The sequence below is a fragment of the Andrographis paniculata genome, unplaced genomic scaffold (assembly GCF_009805555.1).
Source record: "Andrographis paniculata isolate CXL003 unplaced genomic scaffold, ASM980555v1 Contig43END, whole genome shotgun sequence".
NCBI lineage: Eukaryota > Viridiplantae > Streptophyta > Magnoliopsida > Lamiales > Acanthaceae > Andrographis > Andrographis paniculata.
Genome location: NW_026137577.1, coordinates 1162879 through 1175431, shown reverse-complemented (window position 1 = coordinate 1175431; position 12553 = coordinate 1162879). Strand labels below are relative to the sequence as shown.

The 12553-nt window shown below is 24.3% G+C and overlaps 1 protein-coding gene across 1 annotated transcript; it reads left to right on the top strand.

Moving 5' to 3' along the window:
- Window positions 1-2896: 2896 nt before the first annotated feature.
- Window positions 2897-12320, top strand: LOC127251282 (UDP-glycosyltransferase 74F2-like). The gene is made up of 2 exons (XM_051274924.1): window positions 2897-3621; window positions 11375-12320. Exons 1-2 carry the CDS (start codon window positions 2935-2937, stop codon window positions 12095-12097), a joined length of 1410 nt encoding a protein of 469 aa, XP_051130881.1. The 5' UTR covers window positions 2897-2934; the 3' UTR covers window positions 12098-12320.
- The last annotated feature ends 233 nt before the right edge of the window (window positions 12321-12553 follow it).

The following is a 12553-nucleotide window of genomic DNA, read 5'->3' as shown; positions in this document are numbered from 1 at the left end:
GGTATGAATTATATTTTATACTAAAATTAGCATATATTATGTTACATGCAATTATATAATGCATTATGTTTTATATTGTATTGACATTGCTATATAAGTTATATATTGTGTTTTGTTGTATACTTTGCTTATTGTACTTTTGTGCTAAAATTAGAATATATTGTGCTGAAATCATATTATAATTTTTAATGTTATATTTTTTGCTGAAATCAGAATATATTGTGCTAAAAATTTTGAATTGTAATAGTTATATGATGTCGTATAAATAGGTGTTGATGTGGTGTTTTAAATGTAAAATTAATTTCTAGTATATTATAAAAAATAAAAAATGGATATTTGATTTGATATTTTTTAGAGAAAAATTTTTGTTGAATAATAATATTTTTGTAAAATCCAACAAACGAACAGACCCTAAAGGAAACTATTATGCTAAACTTAGAATATATTAAAAATTAAAATTATATTTTACTATATGTAATTATATAATTTGATATTTATTGACTATGTCAAATCAGTATAGCATCATGATTTACCCAATCAATATGGTAAGAACTCATTTTGATTATTAAAAAAAAAAAAAAAAAAGTAGAAACGAAGCAAGTTGAAAGTAGCAGTTGATTTTATATTTGGATAAATTTTTATCAGCATGTGTGCTGATACCTACAAAATTATTTTAACTAATTACATTAATTATATTAATTAATAGAATAAATTAAAATATTAAATTTATAAGCATTCAACACATACGCTGAATTTTTAAATTCAAAAGCGTGTGATCCATCACCAATTTTTATAAAAGCAATTTTTTGAAAAAAAATTGAATGTAATTGAGTTGAAATTGTTTTTAAACCGTTAAAATTACTTAAAAAAGCATATTGTTAATATGATTGTATTTTTCAATAAAGCTTTTATAATTTATTTTTAGATTTTATTAATTATATTTAAATATCTTAAATTATACTATAAAAATTATATTTTTAGAATTTGATTATTTATATTTCAAAATTTTAATTTAAGGATAATATATATTTTAAGAATAAAATTACAATCCAATATTAAATTAATTGTATTTTACAATTTATTTTATAATTATATTTAATAAATTTTGTTTAATGAAAAAAAAAGTACTTTTAATTTGGTATCTCAATTATAATTATAAATTGTAATTCAAATACTAACATATAAATTAACAATTTGATTACGGTGCTGACAATTATATATCAGCATTATGCTGATTTTCTTCGAAAACACATAGTAAATATCCAAAGAGCATCAATTTTTACTGCAGATAGTTTTGTTTGTTTTTTAAAGTGGTGCTACAGAGAAATATATCTAGTGTTCTACAAGAGTACGTATATGTATAGCGCTCTATAGAAGTACTCTGTAAAATATATATTGTGTTCTTGTACAAATATATTTTGTGCTATTTGAATTTTGAATTGATGCAATTATAACAATTAAATGGTGTTTTCTTAAAGTTTGAACGGCGCTTTATGAAAAAAACTAGTACATTATTTATTATAAATATAATAATCTAATAATATTTTTAATTTTTTTATAAAATATAATATATAAATTGATTATTTTTATATTATTCTCTCTCCGTCCATAGATATGACACATTATTTAAGGTAATAATGTTTAATTAATTTTTAAGTACAAATGTGAAGTATTATTATATTTATTATTCCCTCCGTCCCAATACACGGTAACGTGACAGAACCTAATATCCTGCAGAGTGGCAGATGACCTGGAGGATAAACAATAATTAAAAGTCTATACAAAAGGTACAAGGTTTTTTTTTTTTTTAAGTAGATGTCAAAACTCCGGCCAAACATCAATTCAAATGAGCCTAACTGAAGATGTCTTATCCATTTCTTAACTATATATCCATTTTTCTATTTTAATCCGTCCCAAAATAAAATATATGTTTCTTTTTTTAGTAACCCTAATACCTAGCTACTATTAAAATTACCCTTAAATCTACACTATATTACAAATACACCACTACAATAAATTTTTATTTTGAGGACATTTTAGTCGTTTTACCTTTATTCCTACTACTCTAATGTAATACTAATATTTCTGAAACTCGTGCAAAAAGTAAACATAATATGGGGCGGAGGGAGTATATTATACTTATTATATTCTCAAAATTCATTGATTTCAACATTCTACAATTTTCATATAAACTACTCTCTTTTTCGGTTTTATACACTATATTTACTTTTGCATATTGATCTTTTAATATTAATTATTATATAAAAAATATAGTATAAATCAAAAGAAAAGACATTCTATTAGTGTATTATAATAATAATAATAATAATAATATAATAATAATATCTGTACCAAAAAAATTATATAAATATAAATATATTTTTAATATTAAATACATAATGTTAAAAATAAATGTAACACTTAGAACAATAAAAAGGAGTATGTTGGTATTTAAAAAAGTAATAATAATAATAAATACATATTTTAACATATATATATATATATCAGTACGAAAATAGTATGTTGGTATTTAAAAAATAATAATAATAATAATAATAATAATAAATCCATATTTTAATATATATATATATTTTTTGTTTTCTGAAAAATCATTGAGTTTAATGAGTTACCATCAACCCACTTAAATATAAGTAGCTGAAGTAAAAAAATACTATTGTAGCAATTCATTTTATTCTTAGGCAACTCTAGCCGCCTCATTAAGTAAAAGAAAATAAATATAATAATACTATAATTTTTATATAAAATATTATATCAAATAATTATTTAATTTAAAAATAATAAAAATAAAAATAAAAATAAAAATAAAAGAGAAAGCCGATAATCCTATAATAAACACACTATCTATATATTTCACCACAAATCCACTTGTCAAGAAAGAACACAAACTCCTCCATAGGACCACTATTTTTGTCCATGGAGGAAGAAGGCAAGAAAAAAAACATCTCGCCGTCATCGTCGTCGCCGCCGTCGCCGTCAATACACGTCTTGGCCGTGCCGTATCCGAGCCAAGGCCATGTCAACCCGATGCTTCAATTTTGCAAGCGCCTCGTCTCCAAAGGCGCAAAATCGACCTTCATTATCACCAACTTCATCCGCAAAACATGGAACCCTAAACCCCAATCCGTCGCCATTGACGCCATTTCCGACGGCTTCGACGACGGCGGTTTCATGCACGCCGACGGCGTCGCAGACTACCTTGAAAAAATGGAGGCCGCGGGGTCGCGAACCCTTAAAAATCTCATCGAGAGGTACATAGCCTCGGGGAACGCCGTAGACTGCATAGTCTACGACGCTTTTTTGCCATGGGTGTTGGATGTGGCCAAAGGGGTCGGCATAAAAGGCGCCGCCTTTTTCACACAGGCGTGCGCCGTCAATTATATTTATTACTACGCGCACCACGGCTTGCTGAAGCCGCCGGTCACGACTCCTCCGGCGGTGGAGCTTCCGGGGCTGCCGCCGCTAGAGGCGGCGGACATGCCGTCGTTTTTATACGTGGAAGGATCTTATCCGGCCTATTTTGAGATGGTGCTGAGCCAGTTCAGGAATGTGGATAGGGCTGATTTTGTGCTTGTCAATTCCTTCTACAAGTTGGAACAAAAGGTAACGTATGTGAACTTTCTACTTCTTTGTTTATTTAATTTCGTGTTTAATTTCGATTGTTACTCTATCCGTCGTTTAATTTTGTGCTCACATATGCGGTAAAATTGGTAAAATTATCTATAATTTTTACGTAATTTCGAAATTTAACGTAAATTTTTTTATATTTTAAAAATTGTATGGTGTCTCTTTATACTTCAAAAAATAATTATATAAAAAACCTCGTCATGTAAAAAATATATATGAAAAATCATCTTTTCATTACATTAAAAAAAAAAAAAAAAAAAATTGTAAAAAGAGGTTTCAGGAAATTGCAGTGCAATTTGTCCTTTATAGTTAGAGACAAAAAGTACCCAAAAAGAAAAACATAATTTTTTATTAATTAAAGAAAACCGAAAATAATTTTGATGAGATACCAAATTTGATAGTGTGAGTATATATTTAAATTATAGAACAATTTTATTTTATTTATTTATTTTTTAGTTATTTCAAGTAGGGTTTGTTTGGTTATAGATTAGGAGCTGATATTAAATTTTAAATACTTCATCCAACCATAAGAAAGAGTTGCATTTGCTTTTGCTTTTTGTACATGTTTTTAAATATTAGTATTCCCTCCGTCCCACATAATTTGTTTGTATTTTTTATTTTCGTCTGTCCCACATAACTTGTTCATTCCTTTTTTGGAAATATAATTATACACTTTAATCTCATTTTAAATTTTAAATTTTATAATTTTTTTAATCTTAATTAAACTATTTAATTATCTTAATCTTAATCCACAATTATTTTTATTATACGATAATTATTTTTACTAATACACTTCTTAATTACTTACTAATCACACTTTACCTAAATTCTCGTATTTACAGTAATAGGTCCATAATATATGGGACGGAGGGAGTATTATATTATTGGTATATAGTAAAAAGAAAAAAACTACTCCTATTAATATGGTATAATATAAAAATAATAACATTTGTATAATATATTATAAATTATAAGAATATTTATTATGTTAGATGAATAGTACAATTACTAAATTAGAAACAATAACTCTATTTTGGGATGGACCAAGTGAATGATATACTCATTTTTATGAGACAGAGAGAGTAATAAAATTTTAATTGAAATTGTTATTTAATATGATTAAATTATTCATAATATAATATTTAAATATAAAATTAATTTTTTACATAAAAAAATAAATTTTTGTATAGGATATTATATTAATATTTTTTATCAAGTCAAATATTAAATTTTTACTATTTTCAATTTTTTAAAAAGCGTCGAACTTTGAAAAAAAATTACTTAAGCATAACAAACATCATTATATATCTTGTTATTTTATAATTTCCAACTAAAATCAATATTATAGCACATTTTCAATAAATATATAGTATTATTTTACTCGCATAAAATATTATATTAAAATACTATTTAAACAAAAATTTAAATCAACACTCAATTTCAAATTAATTTTAAATTACAATCAAACTAATATTTACAAGACAAAATTAATAAATAAAACACCCTTTACATAAGAAAAATAATTTTGTGTAATATTTAAAAAATCTCGCTATCATTTAAAAATGTAATTATATTATTTTATTTTCAATTATAAAAAGTAAAAAAATAATAAAAAAATATTATATATTTATATTAAATTTATTTTAAATAATTTGAACATATTTCCGTGACAGATAAAAATATTAATATAAATAACTATAATAATAATTTTTTTTTATACTCCTCTATTCCATTTGAATGTACTTTGTTTGGTTTTATATGAAATAATAAATAATATTATTTTATTGATTAATATAAATATGTAAAAGATTTTAATATTTTACTCATTTCACAATTAATGTACTCTATTCGTTATGATCAATTTTTCTTTTTTGCCCGTTTAACAAAAAATAATATATTTTAATTTTTAATAAATTTATTTATCTTAAATATATTTAATGAATATAAATTAATTTAATTTAATTTTTAATTTTTTACCGGCCCATTAAAAATTCTTTTATTTATATATTACTTCTCAATAAATAAATATTCTTATTTATATTTAAAAAATTTTATTTTTTTATAAAAATTAGTTTTAAAATTTCTCATTTTTATAAAATTTTATAATTTTCATATTGAATTAACAAAATAACTTTCATATTGCATATATTTCATTAAGATATAATTATAAAAATATTTAAAATATAAATAATACTACTTATATAAAAAATAATTAAATAATATTATAATTTATTATTAATAACGTACTATTCTACTCTAACTAAAATATCTGTTCCTAACAAAAAGAATATTTGTATTAGGGTGTGTTTGTTTGGGGGTTTGGATTTTGAATTGAAATTTGAATAGTAAAACTTTTTGAATTTGAATAGTTGCATTGATGTGATATAAATAGGTGTTGATGTGATGTTTTAAATGTAAAATTAATTTTTAGTATAATATAAAAAATAAAAAATAGGTGTTTAATTTGATATTTTTAAGAGAAAAAAAAAATAAATAGCAAAAATCTAATACAATCCCCCAAACAAACACACCCTAAATATGGCAGATTTTTCCTATGAGAATTAATTTTCAATAGTTTTCAAAATAAATAAATAAATAAATAAAAGTTTCAATAATTCTTTTGATCCGAAAGTTTCAATAATTGATGACAGCTATGATGGCAGTGCGTTGGTTTCACCGTACTCCAATTTAATTGATTTTATACTCCTTTTATTCCATAACTAAATATCAATTTATTTTTTCATATAATTTTAAAAATATTAGTATTATATTGAAATATATTAGAAATAAAGAAGAAATGAAATTTGTATAATATATTGTAAATTATAAGGGTATTTATAATGTTACGTAGACAGTATAATTACTAAAAAAAGAAATGAATACTTTGTTATGGGACAAACTAAAATAAAAAAATGAATACTTTATTATGGGACAAAGAGTGTATTATTTTCAATATAATTCAGTGCATTAATGGCTGAAATTTGACAATAATATTATAAAATTTATATATCTAATGTAAATTTTATATATAAAAAAAATAACTCCTTTTTATTTAAACATTTATCTTAATTTATTTGGGCCACTGAAAAATTTTTTTAAAAAAATGATAATATTTTAATATTAAAATTAAATAGGTAAAAAAATATAAAACAAATATTATAGAGAATTTATTAAAATTTTGATAAAAATAATGAAGTAAATATAAAAAATAGTAATAACATAATTATTATTTATTAAAATAAAATTAGTAAAATTTTAAATAAATCGAACTACGCATAAATTTAACGTACGATTAAAAATAATAATTTACCTAAGATTGTTGGAAATAAGAAAAAGAATAATGAATTAATATTCTCTCCATCCACAAACTAAAAATAATATCTAATAATTATTGTCATCTTTCTATTATTATACACAAAATTTATTTTTTTACCATTTCTTTATTTACTCTTTTATTTTCTATACACAAGATTAAGGGCAAATTTGTCATTTTATAACAAAAACCCTAATTGCCTAAAAATATGTGTAAATATCAAATAGAACATTAGAAAATTGACGGAGGGAGTATTTGATAGGATAAAAAATGTTTAATATTGCGTCATCAAAAAAATATTTAATACTATTGAATTTTAAATATAAGAAACATAAAATGAATGTTTAAATTAGTATTAAGAAAATAGTAGTACTAATCATAATAAAAAGTAGGATTGGGAGCCAACCCTATATCCAAAGATTCCAAACACTTGAAATTTTAGAGTTTTAGAAGAATTTGGATTTAAAATTATTTTGAATTGAAAAAAGTTAAAATATGTTTAGATAAAAAAGTTTTAGATATTTTGGATAATTCTTTTGTTGTAATATTATATGATAAATAGTAGTATAATAGATTATGTGAAAATAAAATACTCCCTCCGTCCCGTTGGAAGGGTTTCATTTGCTTTTTGCACATAGATTTTTGAATATCAGTATTATATTGGATCGTAATAAAAAAGACAAAAATACTCATATTAGTATAGTGTAATATAAAAATAATGACATTTGTGTAATATATTGTAAGTTGAAAGGGTATTTATTATGTTAGGTAGTAATACAATTACTAAATTAGGAAATGGTAACCTTGTTTTGGGACGGACAAAAATGGAAAATGGTAACCTTTCAATGGGACGTAGAGAGTATTAATTTAATATACTTCGTTTGGCTCTAAGGGTTCCATTTATTTTTTTTGTGTGTTGATCTTTAAATATTAATTATTATATTAAAATATAGTATAAAATTAAAAAAAATTATAAAAATACTTCAATTGTGTCTTATAATATTAATTGAAAGATATTTGTACAAAAAAATTATATAAATATAAGAATATTTTAATGTTAAGTACAACGACTTAAACGATAAATAATCCTTAGAGGGAGGGAGCATTTGATAGAAAAATAATTTAAATTTAATTTTATAAAGAATAATAATATAAATATAGTCAATATAGATATCATTTTGAATAAAATAAAATTTATATAATAAAAATATAAAAATATTTTTATTATTTCTATAAAATAAATTAAAATATAGATATGTAATACTCCCTCCATCCCGAATAAATTGTTTATGTTACTGTAAATATGATAATTTAGATAAATTATACTCCCTCTGTCTCGGATATTTTGTCCGCGTTACTGTAGACACGAGAATTTAGAAGAGGTATAATTAGTAAATAATTAAAAATATGTTAGTGAAAATAATTATTGTATAATAAAAATAATTATAAATTAAGATTAAAATAATTGATTAGTATAATTAAAATTAAAAAAATTATAAATTAAAATTTTAAAAATATGATTCAAGTGTATAATTATTTTCCAAAAAAGGAAAGTGACAAAATAAGTGGGACGGACGAAAATGGAAAGGCGGACATGAGAAGTGGGACTGAAGGAATAATTAGTAAATAATTAAAAAATATATTAGTAAATATAATTATAATATAATAAAAATAACTATAAATTAAAATTAAGATAACTAAATAATTTAACTAAAATTACAAAATTACTCCTTCCGTCCCTTAACAATCTATTTATTTTTCTATTTTGGTCCGTCTCATAACAAAGTATCTATTTTCTTTTTTACTAACGGTATTTTCTACTAATATTAATAATACTCTTACAGTTTTCAATATATTATACAAATATCAATTTTCCGATATTAATAACATTATTATAGTATTTTCTACTTTATTTATACCACATTCTATTATAATACTAATATTTTTAAAATTCTGTGCAAAAAGCAAATAGATAAATAGATAAAATAGTACTCCCTTCGTCCCAGATACCGTGTCTGCTACACTGTAGACACGGTATTTTAGGAGGGGTGTAATTAGTAGATAATTAAGAATGTATTAGTGAAAATAATTATCCTATAATATAAATAATTATAAATTAAGATTAAGATAACTAATTAGTTTAATTAAAATTAAAAAAAATAAAATTAAAAAATTTAAAATGAGATTAAAGTGTGTAATCATTTTCCAAAAAAGAAAGTGACATGGTACGTGGGACGGACAGAAACGACAACGTTGATATGGTATCCGGGACGGAGGGAGTATAAATTATAAAATTTTAAATATGATTAAAAATATATAATTATATTTCTAATAAAAAATTTAACAAATTATAAGTAACGGACAAAAGTATAAATTATTACCTAATTTTATATTGGACAGAGAAAATATATAAATATATATATTCTTAGTGGTGGCCCCAATTATTTCGAGAGGGCCCACCTCACATGCAACATTACCGCGTTTGGAACTTTGAGCGGGAATCTAATTTCTTTCCAAAGAGTACATTACCACTGAAGTGAAAGAGGCTTGTCTAAAATAAACTAAAGTGCGTTTGTTGTGTTTTTTATTTTGAAGAATCTTATATATATATATATATATATAATAAAAAATTATATAAATAATACTCATTTTGTCTCGTAGCAAAATATTTATTTTTTTATTTTAGTCCGTTCCATAACAAATATCAATTTTTTTTTAAGTAACTGTAATATCTACTTAACATTACAAATATACTTACAACTTACAATATATTACACAAATGTTATTACATTTATATCACACATACTAATAAGGTTATTTTAGTCATTTCTACTTTATTTCCTATTACATCCAAATATAATACTAATATTTTTAAAACTACGTGTAAAAAATAAATGAATATTTAATTATTGGACGAAGGGAGTATAAAAATAATGAATATGAATAGTATATTAAAAAAATATATTGAATTTTTTTTGAAAAAGAAATGAGCCCTCGTATGTTCCTTAAATATACATTATCTACTAAAAATTAATAATTTCAAAATTTGGATAATTTTTTAATATACCCTAGTCTATGGATTTGTTTAATTTTTTTTTTTTTTTTTTTCTAAAAAATGTTTATTTGATTATTATTTAAGCATGTGGTATTTTTCACATGAGATATCGAAAATTGTGTTGATAATATAAAAATGACACGAAAATTGTGTTGATAATATAAAAATGACACTTTCTCCATCCGGTTCTAAGAGTCACATTTACCTTTTACGTCATTGTATTTAATATTAAAAATAACCTTGTATTTGCATAATTTTTTTTGTTTTAAGAAATGTCCTTCTATTAGTATTATAAGACAGTAATTGATATATTTTTTGCATTTTTTTATAATTTGTACTATATTTTGATATAATAATTAATATTCAAATATCAATACGCAAATAATAAATAAAACCTTAAAGTTAAACGGAGATAATATTATCAATAGTAAAAATGTGGTTGTATAAACAAACCCCTTTAGTGTGTTTGATTTTCTTTTAAAGTTAAATATTTCAATGTTCAATCAACACGACTACCAATAAAATTATATAATTTTTTTTTTAAAAAAATATCATATTAAAATACTGTTTAAATCAAAATTAAAATTAATAACTCAAACTCAAGACAAACAAAACACTAAAGCAAAAATAACTATAATCTCCAAGTTAAACTTCTCTTTAACTTTTTTCATACCATGAGTTTGTTTCTCTTAATTACTATTTTTATATCATATTTTATATGAAAAAATAATATAAATTTTATATATCAAAGGATATTGATTTGTGTTTTAAATAAAATATAAAAACATTATAGATTTGGTTACTTTGTATTTTTAAATAAATATATTTTTTATATTATATATATATATATGAAATTATGCCTGTAATTTTAAAAATATTAATATTTTGTATTTAATGAATAAAATATATTTTATTTATCTAATTTTGAAGGGGTCCTTTGGAGTTCTATAATAAATTAAGAAATAATATATTTTATTGGTAAATGTAAGTGTATACGAGGTTTTTGATATTTTTGTCATTTAACTTTATGTATAAATTAATTGTATATGTAACAATATATTTTTAAATATAGATAACAGTTACAAGTATTCTAATATTAGTGTATGATTACATTTATTAAAATAACAAACATATACTTTTGAATGACATAGACCAAAATCATAAAAAAATTACTTTCAATTGAGACGAATAAAGTATATATTATATATATATATATTGTATTAATACATATGTATATTATATTTATTCATAATATTTATAAAACATCGTGCAATTAAAAAACAATAAGTGAACAAACCAAATATGCATATCATCCTCATTTCAAATCCGATGAACTATTATTTCTTTTTCTGCATTATCAGGCAGTCGACTCAATGACACAGCTATGTCCCTTACTCACAATCGGCCCTACTCTCCCCTCTTCCTACTTAGACAAACGCATCCAAAACGACACCCGCTACGACATCAACCTCTTCGAATCCCACCCCTCATCCTCCATCTTCGACTGGCTCAGATCCATGCCCCCAAGCTCCGTCGTCTACGTCGCATTCGGGAGCATGGACAAGCTTCCCACCCCACAAATGGCCGAGATCGCCTGGGGCCTCGACCGCGCCGGGTACCCCTTCCTGTGGGTCGTCAGGGACCAGGACAAGCACGACAAGATCCCCAACGACTTCATCAATAAAAACCAGAACAAGGGTTTGTTCGTGCACTGGAGCCCGCAGCTGGAGGTGCTGTCGGACAGGGCCATCGGGTGCTTCTTCTCGCACGGCGGCTGGAACTCGACGACGGAGGCGCTCAGCACGGGCGTGCCGATGGTGGTGATGCCGCAGTGGACGGACCAGACGACGGACGCGAAGCTGGTGCAGGACTTGTGGGGGGTCGGGGTTAGGGTTAGGGTTAGGGATGGGATTGTCGGGAGGGAAGAGGTTGAGAGGTGTGTGAGGGAGGTTATGGAGGGGGAGAAGGGGAAGGTTATGAAGATTAATGGAGGGAAATGGAAGGCCTTGGCTAAGGAGGCTGTCGATCGTGGCGGCACTTCTGATCTCAATATCGATCATTTTTTGTCCAACTTGATCGATTGATCGATTTTTGGGCAATTTATATTGAAATTCGAATGATTCTACCGTAATTATGAATTACTTATGTGCGTAAATGTACCAAAATGTCTAGGAATAATGCGTTTTTATACTTTTGTTGTGATCTGATGTGCCTTGGTATTTTTGAGATTTTTTAGCTGTAAAGTTTTTCAATCATCAATGTTTCGAAAGAAGAATAAGAAAGGAAAAGATTGATGTTTATTATTCATGAAGTTATTCTCTCACAAACCTCAAAGTTAGTTAGAGTTGACTATTGATATGAAAATATTTGTTAATTTTGGCTTGACTTACCCTCAAAGATCGCGTGAACTTAATCTGGCATGGGAGAAAGATCAAACATTCATTCAATATAAACTTTTAGATTGGACGGATGAAATGTAACTGTTAGCTAAATATTAACTGTGATAACTGCTAATTTTTAAAAGCTCAATAGATAGGAGG

What these genes read in the sequence shown, in the direction of transcription:
- LOC127251282 (XM_051274924.1), top strand. Translation starts at nt 2,935, where the DNA reads ATGGAGGAAGAAGGCAAGAAAAAAAACATCTCGCCGTCATCGTCGTCG. An exon ending in TCTACAAGTTGGAACAAAAG is followed by an intron (nt 3,622 to 11,374) that starts GTAACGTATGTG and finishes CTGCATTATCAG; the next exon opens with GCAGTCGACTCAATGACACA.